Below are 22,910 nucleotides of genomic sequence, written 5' to 3' on the forward strand. Positions count from 1 at the left end.
AAAAAGAATTGGAGTGGTAATTCTGGGAGAAGCTAGGGAGGGGGTCAATTCTGAGAGAATTGCCCAAAAGAACTGGCCGCTAATCGCGGGAGCCTCGGCTTACCTTTGCGCTGAGCCAATCGTCGACTCATATTTTTATTGTCTTCAGTCAGTCATGTGCCCGCCTTGTCCTTGTGGACAAAGCAGAGCTGCAGAGATTCATACTACATTCATGATTTATAACTTGGAGAAATTTCGACTTCAGTAGAGTCAACGGCACCATAGGTCAAGCGAGTTTTTTTTTTATTGAAAAAGAGAGAGAATATATGGTCCGGTTGGCTGGCTGGTTCATCAGCGAAGGAGAAGAGGGTGGTGGCGAGGAAGCTGGCTAGCTGAGCTAGATCGAGGTGATGAGCAAGGTGGAGATGGGTGAGGAGGAACAAGGACAAGATGGTATAGCAGTGGATGATCCGGAGAAGAAGGCGTCGGCTGCGAGCGGCAGGCTGCAGCTGCCGTCGTCGTCGTCGTTGAGGGAGGCGCTCGCCTCCACCTCCTCCTTGTCCCTGCGAGAGCAGCACCACGACGAGGAGGCCGAGCTCAAGTGGGCGGCCATCGAGCGGCTGCCCACCTGGGACAGGCTCCACACCTCGCTCCCTCTCAATGCCGACGGCGCTCGTCCGCCGGAGCCGGTGGACGTGCGCCGGCTGGGGGCGGCGGACCGGCGGGAGCTGGTGCACACCCTCATCGCCGACATCCACAAGGACAACCTCCGCCTGCTCCGGCACCAGCGCCGCAGGATGGACAGGGTCGGCGTACGGCAGCCCACGGTGGAGGTGCGGTGGCGGAACCTGCGCGTCCAGGCCGAGTGCCAGGTCGTCGATGGCAAGCCGCTCCCCACGCTCCTCAACTCCGCCGTCTCCACGTTCTCGGTACGTGATTCATTCGTTCATCTCGCGGCTCTGCTCTCCGTCTCGCCACCTGTTCGCTCAAGTGCCACGGTTGCCATCTGCAGCTGCTCACCACCATGCTCGGCTTCAACCGTAACCAAGAAAGGATCCACATTCTAAAAGATGTCACCGGCATCCTCAAACCTTCCAGGTGAGCTTCCTTCCTTCCTCATCATCAGTATGCAAATGCAACACCAAACTGAATATGTGTGCACATGCAGGATGACCCTTCTCCTTGGACCCCCAGGCTGTGGCAAAACCACCCTTTTGCTAGCACTTGCTGGAAAACTCAAGAAAAATCTCAAGGTATATGGCTATATACTCCGAAGTTCTTTATCAAAAAATATACTCCGCAGCTTAGCTGACACTTATGAGCTCTATGTAGGTTTGAAAGTTCAGGCAGAAACAGAGAAAATACTGTGTGCTGTGTGTTTCAGTACTTCCTTTACTTACATAATAGTATGCATGTGTGGGTGCGTAGGTAACAGGAGAAATTGACTATAATGGTGTCAAGCTGCAAGATTTTGTTCCAGAGAAGACAGCAGCTTACATTGGTCAGTATGATCTTCATGTCCCTGAGATGACTGTCAGGGAGACGCTCGACTTCTCTGCAAGATTCCAGGGCGTTGGCAGCAGAGCAGGTATTTTCCTTTTTCTGGGACCTGGTGAATTAAATGTTTTTTAGGGACAGCAGGCAACTAACTAATTGAAGTAAATTACCAATTCTATCTACTAAACCAAGTGCTCTCAATTTCTTGTACACAATAGAAATTATGAAGGAAGTCATTAGAAGGGAGAAGGAGGCTGGGATCACCCCTGACCCCAACATAGATACGTACATGAAGGTAAATACTGACCTATTTTGCTATAATGTTGTAACATATCTGAGTGCGCCCACTGGAACCAAACCTGATACAACATCTTTCTGCCAAGTGCCATCATAATTTTTCAGTGAGATTCTTTCCTATTGATTCTTAAGATAAAAACAAAGCATATCATGTGTGTACAGACCAGTTCAGTTTAGCTACAACATTTATAATTGCTATGCACTTTTTTTGTAGGCAATATCCGTGGAAGGTTTAGAAAGAAGCATGCAAACAGACTACATTATGAAGGTAAACAATGTTCAAAGAATAATTCACTGGTTCCAGTGCCCGATGTTTTTCATGTGCATAATCTTTTCTTGCCTCGCAGATAATGGGACTCGACATATGCGCTGATGTACTAGTAGGAGATGCCATGAGAAGAGGTATTTCAGGCGGTGAGAAGAAAAGACTAACCACAGGTGAATCTACGATACATATGACATTTTTGTTAGATGTGTATAGTCCCTTTTCGGTATATCCACATTGTATAAGGGGTTTTCTGCACTTTGACACACATGTATATGTAATGGCCTTTGGCCCTCAGTAAAGCTAAGTTGCTCATTCCTAACATGGTATCAGATGCTTAGGTTACTCTCCCTCTCCCGCACGATGCAACTCCGTGCGTGCTCCACCCTTGTCGCCGTCGCTGCTAGCCTCCGCCCCTAGCCTCCGGCCGTCCTGCTGCCCGCTTCCTTTCCAACTGCGCTTGAGCTGGTCCGACTACTGCCCGTGACTGCCTCGTTCCTGGGCTGCCTCATCCCAGCCCCGTTCGGCCGCCGCGTCCCCAGCCTTGTCCGGCCGCCGCTGCTGCCGCCTTGTCTGGCCGCAGCCGCCGCCGCCGCCGCCCGGTCCGCTGCCGCCGCTGCCGGGTCTGCCGCCGCCGTCCGGTCCACTGCCGCCCCTGCCCGGTGCCCGTTCAGCCGCCGCCCGGTCCGGTCGCGGCCCCGTCCTCCTTGGTGCGGCCCGGCCCCGGCTCTCCTCCGACTCCCTCCGCGCCCTGCCTCCCTGGCTGCGGGAGGGATTCTCTCGATCTCGTTCGCTCTCTGGTTCGAGCGGTTCCCTCGATCCATATCGAGCGGAGGATGCGTTGACCAAAAAAAAGGAGACTTTCCCATGTCGTCTCCGGGCTATGTCGCTGTCCCTCGGTGCTTGGTGATCTTCGATGGCACCAACTATGCTGAGTTTGTGGGCTTCATGCGCATTCATATGCGTGGCCTTCTTCTGTGGGGTGTTCTTTCTGGCAAGGTACCCTGTCCGCCATGCCTGGTTGCGCCAGTGGCCCCAATCCCACCAGTGCCACCGGTCCTTGCTACTGATGCTTCTCAGGCTGATCGGGATGCTGCCAAGGCTCTGGATGATGCTGCGGTTGATGCTTATGATCAGCAAGTATCCGCTTATTCCGATGCTCTCTTTGTGTACCGGGATGATCTGTCAGTTTACACTCAGTGGTGCAATGATGATGCTCGAGCTGCTGCTGTTCTCACTGCGAGTGTCCTCCCTCAGTTTGCTTCGGAGTTCATGGGACTTGGCACAGTTGCAGCGATGTGGTCTTATCTCTGTCAGCACTATCAGCCCTCTGGTGATGCTCTCTATCTATCAGTGGTGCGTTAGGAGCACGCACTCCAGCAAGGTGACTCATCTGTTGATGAGTTCTATTCACAGTGCTCTGCCATCTGGCGTTAGCTTGACTCTCTTCGGACAGTTGTGTGTGGCACCTGTCGTTGCTGTCAGACTACTCGGTCTGATCTGGAGTTTCAGCGGATCCATGAGTTCTTATCTCGTCTCCGCTCTGAGTTTGAGCCCAGACGTGCTCACTTGCTTGCTCGTGGTCGTGTTCCAATCTCGGAGGTGCTTCCGAGCTTCGTGCTGAGGAGACCCTCCTTCGCTCTGCTGGTTTGCTGGTGGTCCCGTCTGTGTTGGCTGCTCGGGCCCCTGTGTCATCTGCTCGGCTCACCACTCCACCACTCCTCCCCACACCTTCAGGGGGGTGGGTCGCCCTGCCTATACTGAGAGGGGTCGGTCGCGCCGTGACACCTTCTGTGGCTACTGCTCTCGGCCAGGTCACCCAGAGTCTGATTGCCGTGAGAAGAAGCGAGACCAGCGGCGCTCCTCTTCCAGTGGGACTCCCGGATCTTTCTCGACTCCGTCACTCACTGACCAGGACATTGTGAGGCTCAAACGCCTCTTGGCTTCCTCAGGCTCTTCGTTGACTGGTTCAGCTGCTGCTGTGACTGCATCCACTTCACCACCGCAGCCGTCTACACAGTCAGGTACATCTTCGTGGGTTTTGGATTCTGGAGCCTCCTTCCATATGTCTTCTGACTCTTCTGTCTTGTCTTCTCTCCGACCTCTTGATTCGCCTGTTAATGTTCTGACCGCCGATGGCACACCTCTTCCTGTTGCTAGTCGTGGTCTTCTTTCCACTTCATCTTTTTCTGTTCCTAGTGTTTCACATGTTCCTCGCCTTACCATGAATCTGTTTTCCGCTGCCCAACTTACTGATTCTGGTTGTCGTGTCATTCTTGATACCGACTCTTGCTTCATTCAGGATCGTCGCACCAAGGCTTTGGTTGGTGCTGGCCCCCGGCGCCGTGAGTCAGAGGGCCTTTGGGAGGTTGACTGGCTTCGTGCTCCTTTCGCTGCCACCACTCCTGCCAGTTCCCATGCTCTTGCTCCCTCTTCTTCTGCGTCCTTCCAACAGTGGCATCATCGCCTTGGTCACCTCTGTGGCTCTCGCTTGTCTTCTTTAGTTCGTCAGGGCCTCTTAAGGTCTGTATCTGGAGATGTTTCTTTGCATTGTAATGGTTGCAGACTTGGCAAACAGACCCAGTTGCCTTACCCTACCAGTGAGTCGGTATCTCAGCGTCCTTTTGACTTAGTTCATTTTGATGTTTGGGGTCCTGCTCCCTTTGATTCGAAAGGTGGTCATCGCTACTATATCTTGTTTATTGATGATTTCTCTCGCTACACTTGGCTCTACTTCATGAAATCTCGTAGCGAGGTTCTCTCTATATACAAACGTTTTGCTGCCATGGTTCACACCCAGTTTTCCACGCCCATTCGTACCTTTTGTGCTGACTCCGCTGGTGAGTTTATCTCCCAGCTGTTGCGTGGCTTTCTTGCGGAACAGGGTACTCTTGCCCAGTTCTCGTGCCTTGGTGCTCATGCTCAGAATGGCGTTGCGAAACGTAAGCATCATCATCTACTTGAGACGGCTCGTGCGCTGATGATTGCCGCTTCCCTTCCGCCTCACTTTTGGGCTGAGGCTGTTTCTGCATCCACCTATCTCATCAACATTCAGCCATCGACTGCTTTGCAGGGTGGTATTCCTATGGAGTGTCTCACTGGACGTTCTCCTGACTACTCAGCCCTTCGTATGTTTAGATGTGTGTGCTATGTCCTTCTTGCCCCACGAGACCACACCAAACTGACTGCTCAGTCGGTTGAGTGTGTCTTCCTTGGCTACAGCGATGAGCACAAGGGCTATCGCTGTTGGGATCCTGTTGGTCGTCGTTTGTGCATCTCGCGTGATGTGACTTTTGATGAGTCTCGCTCTTACTACCCCCGTCCTTCTTCCTCAAGCTTCTCTGTGGACGATATTTCCTTTCTTCTTCTCCCAGATACACCCGCTATGTGCCTCATGTTTCACTTCCTCCTTCTGCACCTCTCATTCCTTCTTATTCCCCACCGACACCATCTTCCCCATCCAACTCCTCCACATTTCCACCATCATCTCCCGTCCGTCGCCCTCTCTCACCGTTTCCTCTCCACTATACCTGTCGCCCTCGTTCTGAGGATGCTTCTCCTGACGCGCCTTCCACCTCTGGTGCTCCTTCTTTCACGCCTCCCCCACTTCATAACCTCCGTGCTCGGCCTCGCCCCCCGCCTGATCGCTACTCTCCTGATCGGTACGGTCTCTCTGTTCTTGCTGAGCCCACTTCCTATCGGACTACCATGACTCAGCCTGAATGGCAACTTGCGATGGCCGAAGAGCTTGCTGCCCTTGAGCGCTCAGGCACATGGGATTTGGTTCCTCTCCCTTCCGGTGTTCGTCCCATCACCTGCAAGTGCGTCTACAAGATTAAGACTCGCTCTGATGGTTCTCTTGAGTGCTACAAAGCTCGTCTTGTGGCCCGTGGTTTTCAGCAGGAGTAGGGACGCGATTATGATGAGACTTTCGCTCCTGTGGCCCACATGACCACTGTCCGCACTCTCCTTGTTGTGGCTTCTATTCGTCATTGGCCTATCTCTCAACTTGATGTCCAGAACGCCTTTCTCAATGGCGAGTTGCGTGAGGAGGTTTATATGCAGCCACCACCGGGGTACTATGCCCCTGATGGTATGGTCTGTAGACTTCGGCGCTCCCTCTATGGTCTTAAACAGGCCCCTCGTGCCTGGTTTGAGCGCTTCGCTTCTGTGGTGACTGCCGCTGGTTTCTTGCCCAGTGATCATGATCTCGCGTTGTTTGTTCACACGTCTCCTCGTGGTTGAACTCTTCTTCTTCTCTATGTTGATGACATGATCATCACTGGTGACGACTCTGAGTACATTGCCTTTGTTAAGGCTCGCCTTCGCGACCAGTTTCTCATGACTGATCTTGGTCCACTTCGCTATTTTCTTGGGATTGAGATCTCCTCGACCTCTGATGGCTTCTACATCTCCCAAGAAAAAAATATTCAGGATCTTCTTGCTCGCGCTGCTCTCGGTGATGAGCGCACCGTTGTGACTCCTATGGAGCTCAACGTTCAGCTTCGTGCCTCTGATGGTGACCCTCTTCCTAATCCCACTCGCTATCGTCACCTCGTTGGCAGTCTTGTCTATCTTGCTGTTACGCGTCCTGACATCTCCTATCCTGTCCACATCCTGAGTCAGTTTGTTTCAGCCCCCACCTCTGTCCACTATAGTCACCTCCTCCGTGTTCTACGATATCTTCGTGGCACGATCTCTCAGCGCCTTTTCTTTCCCCGCTCCAGTTCTCTTGAGCTCCAGGCCTACTCTGATGCTACCTGGGCTAGTGATCCCTCTGATCGACGCTCGCTGTCTGCTTACTGTGTCTTTCTTGGTGGCTCTCTTATTGCCTGGAAGACAAAGAAACAGACTGCAGTTTCTCGCTCGAGTGCAGAGGCTGAGTTGCGGGCCATGGCTATGTTGACGGCTGAGGTGATCTGGTTACGGTGGTTACCTGAGGATTTTGGTGTGTATGCTACTACCTCGACTCCCTTATTGTCAGACAGTACTGGTGCTATAAGTATTGCGCGTGACTCGGTGAAGCATGAGCTCACCAAGCACATCGGTGTGGATGCCCATTTTGTGCGTGCTGTTGTGCAAGATCAGACTCTCGCTCTTCACTATGTGCCTGCTGAGTTACAGTTGGCTGACTTCTTCACGAAGGCACAGACTCGAGCGCAGCATACCTTTTTCCTCTCCAAACTCAATGTTGTTGATCCACCATGAGTTTGAGGGGGGGTGTTAGATGTGTATAGTCCCTTTTCGGTGTATCCCCATTGTATAAGGGGTTTTCTGCACTTTGACACACATGTATATGTAATGGCCTTTGGCCCTCAGTAAAGCTAAGTTGCTCATTCCTAACAATTTTCACGATGGTTTTATTATCTCGACTATAATCTTGTAAATGATATTTTTGCAAGATAAATAAATAGTTAACTGTGCAATTCATTGACTAAAATTCCTTAACTGCATACCGGGAGATATGCACCTTTTCTGCTGGCTAATTTATTTTGTTGATGCTTTTTGTACTTTATTATTACCATGAAGTAATATGAAGCTCTCGCCACAGCAAAGGTAACAACAGGGTTATGGTAAACAATAAATTTCTGTTGTGATGAAAGCGCACAAGCCTGAACGAATCAACTTAACATGATTTTTCTCTACTTTTTAGAATGTAGCTAGTAATGTGTTATATTCAGTTTATGTAATCCCAACCTCAATTTTGGTCTATATAGGATAAATAATAGCATAAATGATTCGATACTGGATGCTTAATTTTTTCCACTTGTAAAAATGTCTTACAAGCAGGAGAGATGATAGTAGGACCATCAAAAGCGCTTTTCATGGATGAAATATCAACTGGGCTGGACAGTTCTACTACCTTCCAAATTGTTTCTTGTCTCCAACAGCTAGCTCATATATCAGAGTCTACCATACTGGTCTCACTCCTTCAACCAGCACCAGAGACTTATGAACTTTTTGATGATATTATCTTGATGGCTGAAGGACAAATCGTTTACCATGGCCATAAGGGCTACATTATGAGTTTCTTTGAATCATGTGGATTTGAATGCCCCGAAAGAAAAGGGAGCGCTGACTTCCTTCAAGAGGTATTTAGGAAAATACTGATTTACATAGTCTGAATTACTCATGTCAAAATAAGCGTCAATAGCATCTAGGAGGTCAGGTAAGCATGTTTCACCTTGACATCTAACAAAGTGTAAGATTTATACCTATAGTTTTGATGTGAATTCAATGAAAGTAAACAACTTATTTGTACTCTTTCTTACAATCATAAGGTAGTCCACTCTTAATAACTTATATATTACATAGGTCCTGTCAAAAAAAGATCAGAAACAATACTGGAGCCGCAACGAAGAAGGATATAATTTTGTTACAGTTGATCAATTCTGTGATAAGTTCAAAGCATCTCAAAGTGGTCAGAATCTTGCTGAGGAGCTTTCGAAGCCGTATGAAGAATCTAAAGGACATAAGAATGCCCTGTCCTTCAGTATCTACTCATTATCCAAGTGGGATCTACTCAAGGCATGTTTTGCACGGGAGCTCCTTCTTATGAAAAGGAATGCCTTCATCTACATATCAAAATCCATTCAGGTAAGCAAGTTGAGGCTATCTTTTGGAAAAAAAAATGTGATTGATGCATGGAAATTTTGTGCCTAGTTTTACAGTGTAAATTGTGTTCTAGTCTGTAAATGCAGAATCCTCAAATTACATGCATTATGCTCAGTATTAGTTACCGATTGAAATATTAGCAAAACCTAGTAGCAATGTGATGTAATAAACTTCTTGTGTTACTAAGGAGGTCTGCAGGTCGCAATAAAGCTTTCGCACTAAAAGTTGAGATCTGTGTTACACTTTCAACTCTCAAGTGAACTGCAGCATTAATATATATAGTACCTCCTCGGTTCCAAATAACTTGAAGTTTTAGGTTTATCCTAATTCAAACTTCTTTAAGTTCGACCAAGCCTATATGAAAATATACCAACATCGACAACACCAAATTAGTTTCAGTAGATTCATCATAAAATTTATTTTCATTCCATAAAGAAGTTTGACTTAGGACAAACCTCGAACTTCAAATAATTTGGAACGGAGGGAGTAGACAATAAAGGTAAAGATTGATGTCGTATGTAGCTCTAGTTGTGTTCAAATGCGAAATATTGTAGGATTAGGCCATTAGGGACTATGCGCTTAACACAGGGTACATGGACTAGCCATCTTGTAGTACTTTCTTCTACACACTGAGAACATTGAACTCTCGGACCATATAGAAGTCTACAGAAGGAACTTTCCCAGTATGTCAGCATCTTATTCTACATTCAGCTCCTACTCAGTGTGCAACTTCAGGACTTCAAATGCTCGTGTGCTTATATCATTACCTACACTAGCGCCACAGCTATAGGGTTTTTGGTTACAGTATTACTCCCTCCGTCTCAAAATAAGTGACTCAACTTTCTACGTACTTTGTACTAAAGCTAGTACAAAGTTGAGTCACTTATTTTGGGATGGAGGGAGTATTTGTTACAGTTTTCATTATAAAAATCGATGGAATTTACAGCTATGTCATGTTGCACTTTTCTCAACATGCCCTCCATAAGCTAACGTATGTATTTGTGCACTGCAGCTTGGATTACTTGCTGTTATTACTGGGACAGTATTTCTGCGCACACGTATGGGTGTTGACAGAATTCATGCTAACTATTATATGGGTTCACTCTTCTATGCACTCCTGCTGCTGATGGTGAATGGATTTCCTGAGCTTGCCATGGCAATTAACAGACTGCCGATCTTCTACAAACAGAGAGATGACTACTTCTATCCTGCATGGGCTTATGCAATACCATCTTTTATCCTAAAGATTCCAGTCTCTTTAGTTGAGTCAATAGCTTGGACAACAATATCCTACTACCTGATTGGCTATACCCCGGAAGCATCCAGGTAAAGTTATAATTATGTTGTAGAAACTAATTACCTCGTGGGATGGGAGCACTAATTCAACTACAACAACATTTCCATTTAGGAATTATTACCATTCACCCAACTCGAGTCATTCAGATGCGGAGTATAATCACCCAGTGAAAAATAAAAGATTCTTGCCAGTGAAAATAGTCCAAAATACAACATTGTTTATATTGGTTTTGCTGTGATCTGGTGTACTGTAGTCAAACATGAAAATCCCTTATCTAACACTATATTTACTTTTCTTTTAGACTTTCTTTCAGCAAAACTTAGGTTTTTCAGCTGCAATACTTGCTTTGTGGTAACATGCACGATTCTTGTGTTTAGATTTTTCTGTCAGCTCCTCGTCCTCTTCCTCATCCACACAGTAACTTTATCAATGTTTCGATGTGTGGCCTCATACTGTCAAACAATGGTGGCTGGTTCAGTCGGTGGTACAATGGCATTTCTAGCGACCCTTCTGTTTGGGGGTTTCATAATTCCTCGCTGTAAGACACTCCCGTATTTTCTTCCCACAAAAAGAAAACTCTCCCATTTCATATTGCTAACAAGAGACGAGTCCTAATTTCTTGCAAACGTAGGTTGTCCTCAATTATTAAACAAGAATCGCTAACATTTTCAGTGCCGCATTGCTACAGCATTTATGCCTAATTGGCTAAAGTGGGGATTTTGGCTTTCTCCATTGTCATATGGTGAAATAGGCTTAACTGGAAATGAGTTTTTGGCACAAAGATGGTTGGAGGTACACTTTGGCATACCGAGTATGAATTAATTGAAGAAACATGCAATATCAAAGGACACTAAAATTTCTATGTTGATAGATCAAGATATCTGGTGTGGCACTTGGAAGGAGGATCCTAATGGATCAAGGGCTAGACTTCTCCAGCTATTTTTACTGGATCTCAATTGGAGCATTGCTTGGGTTTACATTGTTGTTCAATGTAGGCTTCGCCATAGGCTTGACCATTAAAAAGGGTAAGTGTGACATGGCCGATATTGCATTAAGCTAAACAACTTAAATACTAGTATAATATTCTAGTGTAACAGTGTCGCATGAATTGTAAACTCGATTAAGCATATGCTGGAGAAGTAAAACATTGGAAATGGAGCAAAAATAATTCCATTCATAAGAACATTCTGTTCTCTCTGGTTAGATATGCCACCTACTCTGACCTCCTATGAGCCTCTCAGTTCCAGGAACTTCTCGAGCCATTATCTCTCGCAATAAGCTTACCACATTTGATGGAAGAGACCAAGATAACAATGCGGAAAATAGGAGGCCTAAGTTACAAGCAGAGACTGCTTTGTCTCCAAATAGGACTGGTTAGTTGAATTCTACACCACACAATAGTGTCAATGGAATATAATCTTAATTTGACCTCAATAATTAAATCTTGTGCAGGGAGGATGGTATTGCCTTTCACGCCCCTTATAATATCATTCCAGGATGTCAACTACTATGTAGACACCCCTGCGGTAATTCAAATATAGTTAGAACATCTGTGAAAGCATGACCGGAGAACTTAGAGCCATACCAAGGGCTGACCACTAATAGGTAAGTATTTCTTCATTGCAGGAAATGAGGGAGCATGGTTACATGGAAAAGAAACTACAGCTACTCCACAATATCACAGGAGCATTCCAGCCAGGGGTTCTCTCGGCACTCATGGGGGTTACTGGAGCGGGAAAAACAACACTCCTTGATGTTCTTTCTGGAAGGAAAACTGGTGGTGTTATTGAAGGGGATATAAGAATAGGAGGGTATCCTAAAATTCAGCAGACTTTTGCTAGGATATCAGGCTACTGTGAACAAACTGATGTCCATTCCCCACAGATCACACTGGGTGAATCGGTTGCATATTCTGCCTGGTTGCGCCTTCCACCAGAAGTTGATGCAAAAGCAAGAAATGTGAGCTATGTTTATCTCTCTTGTTGAAAATACAATATGGTATTGGAGCCAAGAGGTCTCGAGTTGAAGACCCTGCCAATGCAGTACTAAAATTTATATTTGTGGCCTACATCAATCCCATGTCTAAGGCCTAAAGGAGCCTAGACCCGAGAGGGAGTGTTGAAAATACATTGCCTGCCTTACTCCGTCAGTTTGGACTTTTGGAGTAACTAGTTAGAGCATTAATTCAATATCTCTAACGAAAGTAAAGCTACAAATACGTGAATCTATATAAAAAGAATAAATGTGTAGTGTACAGGGTTTGCATTCTTGTATTCTAGTCTCATATGTGGTTGGAACAGTTGAGACAAAAATGTGAGCTCACCCGTATTCCTTTCCCTCAGGAATTTGTGAACGAAGTTCTTGAAACAATTGAGTTGGACGAAATTAGAGATTCTTTGGTCGGAATACCAGGGGTAAATGGACTATCAACAGAGCAAAGGAAACGGCTCACGATTGCAGTCGAGCTCGTGTCTAACCCCTCGATCATATTTATGGACGAGCCAACATCAGGCTTGGATGCAAGGGCAGCTGCTATTGTCATGCGTGCAGTGAAGAATGTTGCAGACACAGGTCGAACGGTTGTGTGCACCATTCACCAACCAAGTATCGATATATTTGAGACATTTGATGAGGTAACTACTTTATATATATACCCCTCTCCGGTATTCTCATTCTAGGCATCAAGAAATATTTTTTTTATTACTCCCTCTGTTCGTTTTCATAAGACGTTTTGGACAGCTAGCTTTGAACTGTTTTGGGTACTGCCTGAATTGTCTAAAACGTCTTATAAAAGTGAACAGAGGAAGTAATAGAAATGGTAATTTTCCAGGTATATTTAATCCAGTGTAGATCTATCATATGTAGTATTATAAGGTGATGCATTGGATAAGAATGTCAAAAATCAGTTTTGATTAAATCAAACATGAAGTAACCAAGTGCAATGGAACTGTGAAGCATTTGTTCACCTTATACTGAAATAATTGGAAGTAGCCATGGAATAAGTTAACTATTAGACATGGAATAAAATTGGTTGCTACCTCAGATAGACCCCTTAACACTTTATCGGCAGGAACTGAAAGTTATCAAGCCATACTAACAGGCTACTTAAAGAACCCCAAATTAAGTCCGATACAGAGCCTGCCTCAGACTAAAGTTTTTGAGAAGCTAACAGTGATATTACCGAAAAAGGCTTTCGCCCCGGTTAATAAATAAAGCAACCACCAAGCAACAAGTACCAAGGTAACAATGGAACACAACACACACCGACACAAAGCCGCCGCAGGTAGGGTCCAACACACACAGAATAAACACACACAGATCCAAGTTCAGCTGTGGGCACAGCATAACAAGCCCAGCGCAAACTCACTACGAAACGTCCCAAGGCAGCGGCGGCGGAGCACGAAGGCGGCGATCTAATCTGGTTCCGGAGGTGGCGGGGGAAGCGGTGGAGCCAACCGGAGAGCCATCGCGCGAAGCTGAGTGATGATGGAGGTGATGGCGTCTCTCTCCCTGGGACGGCTAAGCGGACGCCAAAGCTGCAAGTAACCAGACCATTTGAACAAAGCGTCAGTAGCACGACGAAGAGGAATATGCTGAATCACAAGTTTATTCCTAACAGTCCACAACGTCCAGGCAAGGACCCCAATGGTCAGCCACCTAATGTGGCGTAACACGGGTGGGATCGCCTGGAGTTCGGCAAAGAGAGCGGGGAAGTTGTTGTGGTCCCAGCTTCCACCCACAATCTCGCTGAAACAGCTCCATAGGAACTGCGCGAACACACAGGAGAAGAAGATATGGTTTGAGTCTTCTTCGGTCCCGCAGAGCGGGCAAAGCCCATCTCCAGGGCCATTGCGTTTCAAAACCTCAACGCCAGAGGGGAGGCGGCCGCGAATCCATTGCCACAAGAAGATCCTAATTTTGAGGGGGAGGCGAATCTCCCAAATGGAGGAGAGCGCCTCATGGCCAGGAGAAGGGGCGATGGCCAGGTATAGAGATTTGGTGGAGAATTGACCGAAAAGCTCAAGCCGCCAATTTGCACGGTCGACGTCTGTCGTGAGATCAGGCTCGTGGAGTGCAATCAAGTCGAGCAGCTCCTGCCAGTCCGCGTTCTCATCCAGGCCAAATGGTCGCCGGAACGCAAGTTGCCCAAGGTCAGCAAGGGCGGTCGCCACCGAAATACGAGGGGCAACCGCGACGGAGAACAAGTCTGGGAAGCGGGTTGCAAGAGGCGTGTCTCCAACCCATCTATCAAACCAGAACAACGTGGCGGAGCTGGACCCGATCGCTATCGAGGTCCCGATCCGGAGGACAGGGAGGAGCTGAATGATGGATTGCCAGAACTGAGAGCCCCAGATCGCTGGCAAAAGGCGAGAGGCTGGCCACGGAGGTATTTCTGCTGAATAATGTGGAGCCATAGGCCACCATCTCCGTTGGCAATCCGCAAAAGCCACCGAGTCAGGAGGGCAATATTCATGCGCTTGGAGGACATAATCCCGAGTCCGCCCTGGTCATGAGGTTTGCAGATCTCAGACCACCTAACCATGTGGTACTTCTGCTTATCACCCTCGCCGGCCCAGAAAAAACGCCCCTGAACAGTGGCAATCTCGTGGTGAAGGGTCTCCGGAAGGCTGTAGAAGCTCATGATGAATAGAAGAAGGCTAGAGAGGGACGAGTTAATGAGCACCGTACGAGCTGCTTTCGAAAGCCACTGACCCTGCCAGGGCTCAATACGGTGCTGAAGCTTCCCCACGGTGGGGCGCAGCTCAGCCACCGTAAGCCTGGAGTCGCTAATGGGGATCCCCAAATAAGTCGTGGGGAAGGACCCGAGCTGGCAATTAAGCCTATCCGCAATGCTCTGCCGCTCGTCTTGGGCGTAGCCCAAGACCATCACCTCGCTCTTAGCGAAGTTGATCCTAAGGCCAGACATTTGCTGGAAGCAGAGGAGGAACTTGAGGTTCGAAATATCACTCTCCGACCCCTCCATCATAATGATGGTGTCATCCGCATATTGGAGAAGGGAAAGCCCGTTTCCCCCAACTAGATGCGGCACTATCCCCTTAATGTGACCTGCCGCCTTGGCCTTATCTAGGATGGCTGCGAGAGCATCGACAACCATGTTAAACAGGAGTGGGGAGAAGGGATCACCCTGGCGAACCCCACAGAATGTGTGGAAGAAAGGGCCGATCTCCCCATTGATGTTCACCGCGGTGCGTCCCGAGGATACCAACTGCATCACTCGGGTTATCCACCTGTCGTCAAAGCCCTTACGGAGTAGGCATTCCCGAAGGAAGGGCCAGCTAACTGCATCGTATGCCTTGTGGAAGTCCAGTTTCAAGAAGACTGCCTTGAGGTGTTTGGAGTGCACCTCATGGAGAGCTTCGTGGAACACCAAGACCCCATCAAGGATATACCGGCCCTGAATGAAGGCCGACTGGTCTGGATGGGTTATCCGGCCGGCAATAGGGGCCACCCTAATGGCGTACCCCTTCACGAGGATGTGGAAGATGACATTAATCACCGTAATCGGCCGGAACTGTCGGATGTCCGAGGCCCCAGTCACTTTGGGGGTGAGTGTGATCACCCCGTAGTTCAGCCGAGCCAGGTCAATGGACCCAACAAAGAACTCGTCAAATAGGGCCATCACCTCAGGCTCGATTACCTCCTAGAAAGTCTGAAAGAATTTTACTGGGAGGCCATCTGGGCCGGGAGCCGAGGCGGGGTTCATGCCCTTAATAGCCGCCCAAACCTCCGCCTCCGTGAATGGGGCTGTGAGGGACGCGTTATCCTCAGGCGAGACGCATAGCTGGGCCGGCCAGATATCAAGCGCCAGGGCAAGACCTCCCCGAGGGGGGGCAGAGAATAGGTCTCTGTAGAAGCCGTCTACATGAGCTCGGATGTCCTCCGGTCGCTGCAGGAGGGACTCTCCGTCCCACAAGAGGGGGATGGAGTTACGGCGTCTACGGCCGTTAGCGATGGCCTGGAAGTAGGCAGTATTGGCGTCCCCCTTGAGGACCCAATTCTGCGTACCGAGTAGGCGCCAGTATGCCTCCTCGTCAGTGTAAATGACTGTGAGCTGGTCTTCCAAGTCATACCTAAGCATCCATTCGTCTGCTGAGAGGCCCGCGGCGTCAGCACGTAGGTTGAGGGCCTGGATGCCCTCGAGAAGGGCTTTCTTCCTCTCACGGATGTCCCGGCCCACGTTGGCACCCCACCCTTTCATAAACTGCCGTGACCGCTTGGCGCAGAAATGCCAGGAGTCCACGGCGGACAGAGCACGTGGGGCGCATTCCGCGCCTCGCGCCATCGGGCGGCCACCGCAGCGGAGAAGCCCGGTTGACGCAACCAGAAGGTTTCGAAGCGGAAACGCGCGGGGGGGGGGGGAGGAGGACGCTCATTCTCCGAAGAGAGGAGAAGGGGGACGTGATCGGAACCAATCCGCGTAACCGCCCAAGCGACGCTAGGGGACAATGAATGTCCCACTCAGGGGAGGCGAAGACCCGATCCAGAACCGAGCGAGTGGGATCAACTTGGCGGTTTGTCCAAGTGAACCTGGCCCCGACTCGATCGAGCTCTCGCAACCCCATGTCTGTGATGCAATCATTGAACATTTGCATCCGAGGGAAGTTCACTAAATTATTGCTCTTGTCTTCTGCTGATCTAATGAGGTTGAAATTGCCGCCCACTATCACCGGAAGCTGGGCGGCTGCAACCTTTGTACGGAGCTCAGTGAGGAAGGACTCCGAGCGGCGGTGGTCGGCAGGCCCATAAAAAGCAATGGTTTCCCATTTGAAGTTGATGGCCCTCTCGAAGACCTCCATGCTAACGAAGAACTCGCCTCGGTCCATGCTTCCAACCTCAAATGTGGCATCCTTTAAGCCTAGTAGGATGCCACCCGAGTGGCCCGCACTCCCACTAGAAGGGAGCCAATGCCACGAACAAGTCGGAGCTCAGATGCTCAAGCTCCGACAGGGAGAATTCCGTACGCATGTTCTTGAATGGCCACAATGTCGATTCGTTCGGAGCGCATGTAATCGATGAGTTGGCGGCGCCGACCATCTTGGCCGAAGCCGCGGATGTTCCAGAAAAGGGCTCGCATCACGCATCCATCGGGGGGCTGCTTGACCCCAAGACACGTGAGGCGCTCTGAGCGCGGAGGGCGGCGGTGCGGGAGCGGGTGCGTCCCCGGATGACAGCCGGGGCGGGCGTCGCGAGGGGAGGGGCGCTCGGGGCAGCCCCAAAGGGGGTGCCCGAGGTAGGAGGGGGGCGTGCACGGGCCTCGGCAAGGCGGCCATCAAGGATCTCCCGTGCACGGATGGCCTCGATCTGAACTAGCGCGGGGGGGGGGGGCGACCTCCCCCCTGAACACTATGGCCGAATCCGCCGCCACCTTAGCGAGGTGGCCAAGCGGAGCCGACCCCAAAGCAGAAAAGGAACAAGTAGCAGAAGTGGCCGGGACGGACGGGGTACCTGGCTCGAGGTTCCGGGCAGCGGCCCGGAGGGCAGCCTGCTCGGGGACAGGTAGGGCCGGGCTGCCAGCCGGTCTGGACGCCTCAATCCGAGCACTGCGACGCGAGGTCACCGGGGATGAGGTCGACCTGCCCTGCCTGGAGTAGGCCGCAGTCCGGGGGGAGGCGGTGGGCCGGCCACCGGAGTGGTCACCACCACCGCCAGCCCCATGGCGGTGGCGCATGGAGTCGCCAGCGGGGGAGCAGGGAGCGCCGGGCAGGAACCAGGGGAGGGTGGCGGAGCCGGAGTCACGGCCACCGTCGGAGGTGGGGAGACCGGCCCCCCAACCGGGCTGGAAGCCACCCCCGTGAGCATAGGAGGAGTCGGGGTCGCAACCGGGCCCGACGCCCCCAGAGTCTCCAGCTGGGAGGGGCAGCCACGGGGGGGGGGGGACAGGGCGGGCAGGGCCGGGTCAGGCAGGTCGGTTGAGCCGGGGGAGAGGGCGAAGATGCCGGGGGTAGTACGGTCGGGGGAGCGCGGCGAAGATGCCGGGAAGACCTGAAGGCTCACGTCCGAGGCGTCGAGGCAGTCGTCATCAGGGGGCAGGGGATCCGCTGCGCGGGAACGGCCGGCCCCGGTACCGCCCCTAGCAGTCGGAGCGGGAGGCTGGTCGTGCGGACTGTCCTTGAAGCCGTCGTCGTCATCCTCCGAGCCAGAGGGGTGGCCGTGGCGAGGGTCACGGTCGCTGCGGTGGCCACCATCGCCTCCCCCAGCAGAGCCGCCCCCCAGAAAGCTATCGTCGGGGATGCGGGGGCGGCCAATGTGGTTGGGCGGCTCGGGAGAGATGCGGAAGTCGAAGCCCTGGTCGTTGAAGAAGACACGAACCGTGCCACGGAGTCTGGATGAATCAAGGGATTTGACCTTGACCCGGACCTCCTCTTCCTTACGGAGGGAGTGCTCATCCACCACGACCACCTTGCCAAGGATGCGGGACATGTTCCGAATGACCCGCTCGGAGCGGGCAATGTCGGGGAGGCCGCCGATGAGGATCCATGTAGTGTCCAGGACCGCGACCGCCAGGGGGTCCTGCACCGGCACGGAGATGTCCACCACTAGCTTGTGGAGGGCTAGGGTGATGTCTCCGCTGCGAGTGCTGTAGCCGTGGCTGACCGCGTCTGGAAAGACGACCGAGATCTGACCTCCCGGCAGCATGGAGACCTGCCAATCCCAGGAGCAGTGGTAGAGGTGGTTGAGCTCGGTCTCGATCATCTCCGGCGAGGCCACCCCATCCTTCACGGTGACAACGGCCAAGAGCGATGGAGAAGGGGCGGGGATGTCAGGCACCTCGATGTGGAAGTAACCGAGGCCCTCAATCCCGTGCTCATACGTCATCAGCTCCTCAGCCACCGGGCGGTCGGGGCAAAGGAAGGCCGGGTGGTCCGGGTCGGAGCAGAGGTAGCAGCACTGAGGACGCGTGCACACAACCTGAGAGTGGCCGGAGAGGCCGCGATTGAAGCACTTGACGAGGTCGGCGGAGCGGTCGTCGGGTAGGAGGGCGGTCGTAGTCGAGGCAGCCGGATCGCGAGAGGGGCCAGTGGCCGGGGCAGCACCATTAGCCCGCGCAGGGCCACGCTTCTTCTTGCGCTTGCCCCTAGGGCGGCCGCGACCCGCACCATTGCCGGCCGGGGGGAGGTGCGGCTCCCCGCGGGGTGGCTGGTACCGGCGCACCTTGGAGGAGGCGGGCGGAGGGTCCAGCAGGCCCTGGGAGCGGGCGGGGGAGCGCGGGCGGCCGCCACGAGCTAGGGAGCGGCTCGGCTCCCGCCGGCGCGACAGAGAAGGCGACCGACGACTCGGTTCGTGCCGGTCCGCGGCCGGAGGAGGCGAGCGGGAGCGGGAGCATTTTTACAGAATGAAACGGTACCTCTGTTGTATTATTTAAATTGATGAAAACAAGCTGACACGTTCGTTCACAGGATAGAAACTCCCACATTAACTGGAGGAAAGAGAAAACTATGTACAGCAGTTATCCTGGTTGTGTTTTAGCAGTGCCAATTAAGTAAAAGAAGATCATGATAGCTGCATATGTTTTAATTTATGAGTATGAAAGTTCTGTAGCAAATGAAACTCTATTTCTGAAAATACATATGTATTTTCTAATGCATAATCGTGTAATCATGTGGGCAATTCAGATAAAGCCTACACCTTAGTTCCAAGTAATTTAGATGCACTATTAATCATAAGTTCATTAACCAAAATAAATCCATATATAAGTGAAGTGCCATATTTACTAATTAGCTTCTCATATGTATCTAGTTGATGCTGATGAAAAGGGGTGGAGAGTTGATCTATGCTGGGCCAGTTGGACACCATTCATGTGAAGTCATCCAGTATTTCCAGGTAATTATTAATCTTAATTTGTCCTTACACAAAATAACTAAGTACATGCACATATAATTTGTATCACACATTTATATGTGATGCAAGTCAATTTAAACATATCATTTACCTGACCTAATTATATTTTGTTTGCATCTCTTTCTATTATGTACTATTCTGAACCCATTCTCCAGTCCTCATGAATTTGCAATCTACATAATACATGAAGGAGCAAGCAATATTAATCACAGAAGGCTATACTCAGTTCACCACCTGCTTGTGTTATACAAACTAGTGAAATTATTTTCTCTATTCTTTCTAGGAAATACATGGGGTTCCCGGTATCAAGGACAAGTACAACCCATCAACATGGATGCTAGAAGTTACTTCTACATCTATGGAACTTCAACTGGGAGTAGATTTTGCACAAATCTACAGGGACTCATCAATGTGCAAGTAAGTCAATTTCGAAGAAACATTGCTTGTAAAACAGATTGAAAGTTTTGATCAGAATACCTGAGAAAAACAAAACAGGCTTGTGATCTCAAAAATGAGTTTTGACCAGAATGGAATATAAGCATGGGTTACCATAGCATACTTAACAGACATACCATTTAGTACTTAAATTTCTTTTAGCGCAATATTCATGCTAACCAGTATGTAAATTTTGTGACCAAAGGGACAAGGACATGCTGGTGAAGCGCTTGAGCATACCAGTTCCTGGTACAAGTGACCTCCATTTCCCAACCCAGTTTCCGCAGAAGTTTCGGGAGCAATTCAAAGCTTGCCTCTGGAAGCAGTGTTTGTCATATTGGAGAACTCCTTCTTACAACCTGGTGCGGATGGTATTCATAACAGTGGCCTGCATTTTCTTTGGTGTGTTATTCTGGCAGAAAGGCAACATCAACCACATGTACGTAAGCCATCTCTTAATTATGCCTCTTAACTGATGCATGTATGATGGAAGCATATGATTGAAGTTGCTTGTTTTGTTTGAGGGTAGAAACGACCAGCAAGGTCTCATCACCATATTGGGGTGCATGTATGGAACCACTCTGTTCAGTGGCATCAACAACTGCCAATCAGTGATGCCTTTTGTCTCCGTTGAACGCTCCGTCGTGTACAGGGAGAGGTTCGCAGGGATGTACTCTCCTTGGGCCTACTCCTTTGCGCAGGTCCTATTAATCACATGAAGATTACTATCTTCAGATAGATTTTATTACTGCTATGTTCAGATATTGACTTATCTTTTTTGGGGATAGGTTGCCATGGAGATACCTTATGTGCTGGTGCAGGTAGTGATCTTCATGTTGATAGCATATCCGATGATAGGGTACGAGTGGACAGCAGCAAAGTTCTTTTGGTTCATGTACACCATGTTGTGCACGCTGTTCTACTTCCTTTACCTGGGAATGATGATTGTGTCGCTCACCCCCAACATCCAAATCGCTTCCATACTTGCATCCATGTTTTACACCCTACAGAACCTCATGTCTGGGTTCATCGTGCCTGCGCCTGTAAGTAAAGCCATCTTAACTCTAGTGCTAGTATTAACCATTACAAAATAATGGTGCTTACAAAAAATACATAAACATATGGCAGCAAATACCAAAATGGTGGATATGGCTCTACTACATCTCCCCAATGTCATGGACGCTCAATGTCTTCTTCACCACGCAGTTCGGAGATCACGACGACAGGATGATCGATGTATTTGGAGAGACCAAATCCGTCGCAGCATTCATGAGGGACTACTTTGGTTTTCGCCGTGACCTACTGCCACTGGCAGCGGTGGCCCTGGCAGCATTCCCTGTCCTCTTTGCCGTCCTCTTTGGTTACAACATCTCAAAACTCAACTTCCAAAGGCGATAGACAAACACATTTTCATAGTAGTAAAACAGTAGCACGATATAGAATAGATATTGCAAACACACATATCCTGTTATTATTGTGAATATATTTGCAATACAAGTTTTGTAGTGATGAAAAACCACAACGCACAACCCTGACAATTTTCATGAGCAGAATAGAATTGGTATTTTGCTGGGACGGAGGAAAAGCCCACCCCGCTCCGCCTCCGAGTCGCTCCTGCGGGCAACTCCGGGCGGCAACCCTAGCGCCGTCGCCCCCCGCTCCTCGCCTCGGCCTCCCCTTCCTCGCCGTCGCAAGGCCGCATGACGTAGGCGGCGGCGGGGCGCCCCTCCTGTCCGCCGACGTCGGGAGGCAACCCTCTCCTGCTCCGACTCCCTTCCCCTCCCCCGGCGTCATGGTGGCTCCTCCCCCCCCCCCCCGTCCAACGACGGCTTGTGGGGCTCCAGGGCATTGGGGTGCTCTGGCGGCGGATCTGGGTGTGTCTGCCCAGATCAGGTTGTTGGTGGCGGTTCGTGGCGGCGGGGACGGCTGGCGGCCCTGCTAAGGTGATGGTGTTGCTGCTGGTGGATGTGATGCTCTGGTGGGGTGGTAGGGCTCCCGGTGGTGTTGGCTAGGGCGTGGAGGCGCATGATCTGTGGTGGTGGTTAGCGTCCCGGTGGCTTCTTCTTGGGGCCGGCGGGTGGTGCGGGTTAGGGCAGCGGCTTGGCGTGGCGGCTGCTCTGGCCGTGGGCAGTAGTGCCGCGGTGAGGTCCGGACGGTGGCCTCTCTGCTGCGCGGTGCTACACGGTAGCTTGGCGAGGAGCGTGCCCGGCAGATCCGACGCTTGGAGCTCGGCGGGCGGCGCGGGTTGGGCAGTGATACGTCTCCATCGTATCTATAATTTTTGATTGTTCCATGCCAATATTGTACAACTTTCATATATACTTTTGGCAACTTTTTATACTATTTTTGGGACTAACATATTGATCCAGTGCCCAGTGCCAGTCCTTGTTTGTTGCATGTTTTTTGTTTCATAGTAAATCCATATCAAACGGAGTCCAAATGGGATAAAAACTGTCGGAGATTTTTTTTGAAATATATGTGAATTTTGGGAAGTGAAATCAACGCGATACGATGCTCGAGGGGCCCACGAGGCAGGGGGTGCGCCCCTGACCCTTGTGGACACCCCGTAAGGCGGTTGGTGCCCTTCTTTCGCCGCAAGAAAGCTAATATCCGGATAAAAATCGTGTCCAAAATTCAGCCCAATCGGAGTTACAGATCTCCGGG

General features: G+C 50.3%; 2 protein-coding genes across 2 annotated transcripts; one reads left to right on the forward strand and one right to left on the reverse strand.

Moving 5' to 3' along the window:
* The first annotated feature begins 172 nt into the window (after positions 1-172).
* Positions 173-21,821, forward strand: LOC123103263 (ABC transporter G family member 41). The gene is made up of 23 exons (XM_044524793.1): positions 173-908; positions 992-1,077; positions 1,148-1,232; positions 1,408-1,567; positions 1,695-1,771; positions 1,988-2,041; positions 2,121-2,211; positions 7,829-8,130; positions 8,354-8,635; positions 9,666-9,979; positions 10,328-10,488; positions 10,639-10,742; positions 10,822-10,975; positions 11,192-11,323; positions 11,403-11,476; positions 11,577-11,909; positions 12,293-12,583; positions 19,710-19,793; positions 20,095-20,228; positions 20,452-20,685; positions 20,776-20,947; positions 21,035-21,289; positions 21,375-21,821. Exons 1-23 carry the CDS (start codon positions 390-392, stop codon positions 21,642-21,644), a joined length of 4,368 nt encoding a protein of 1,455 aa, XP_044380728.1. The 5' UTR covers positions 173-389; the 3' UTR covers positions 21,645-21,821.
* Positions 13,038-19,469, reverse strand: LOC123103265 (basic proline-rich protein). The gene is made up of 2 exons (XM_044524795.1): positions 17,418-19,469; positions 13,038-13,486 (listed from the first exon to the last, which is right to left on the reverse strand). Exon 1 carries the CDS (start codon positions 18,786-18,788, stop codon positions 17,526-17,528), a length of 1,263 nt encoding a protein of 420 aa, XP_044380730.1. The 5' UTR covers positions 18,789-19,469; the 3' UTR covers positions 13,038-13,486; positions 17,418-17,525.
* Positions 21,822-22,910: the final 1,089 nt, after the last annotated feature.

This window comes from Triticum aestivum, chromosome 5A (assembly GCF_018294505.1).
Source record: "Triticum aestivum cultivar Chinese Spring chromosome 5A, IWGSC CS RefSeq v2.1, whole genome shotgun sequence".
Taxonomy (NCBI): domain Eukaryota; kingdom Viridiplantae; phylum Streptophyta; class Magnoliopsida; order Poales; family Poaceae; genus Triticum; species Triticum aestivum.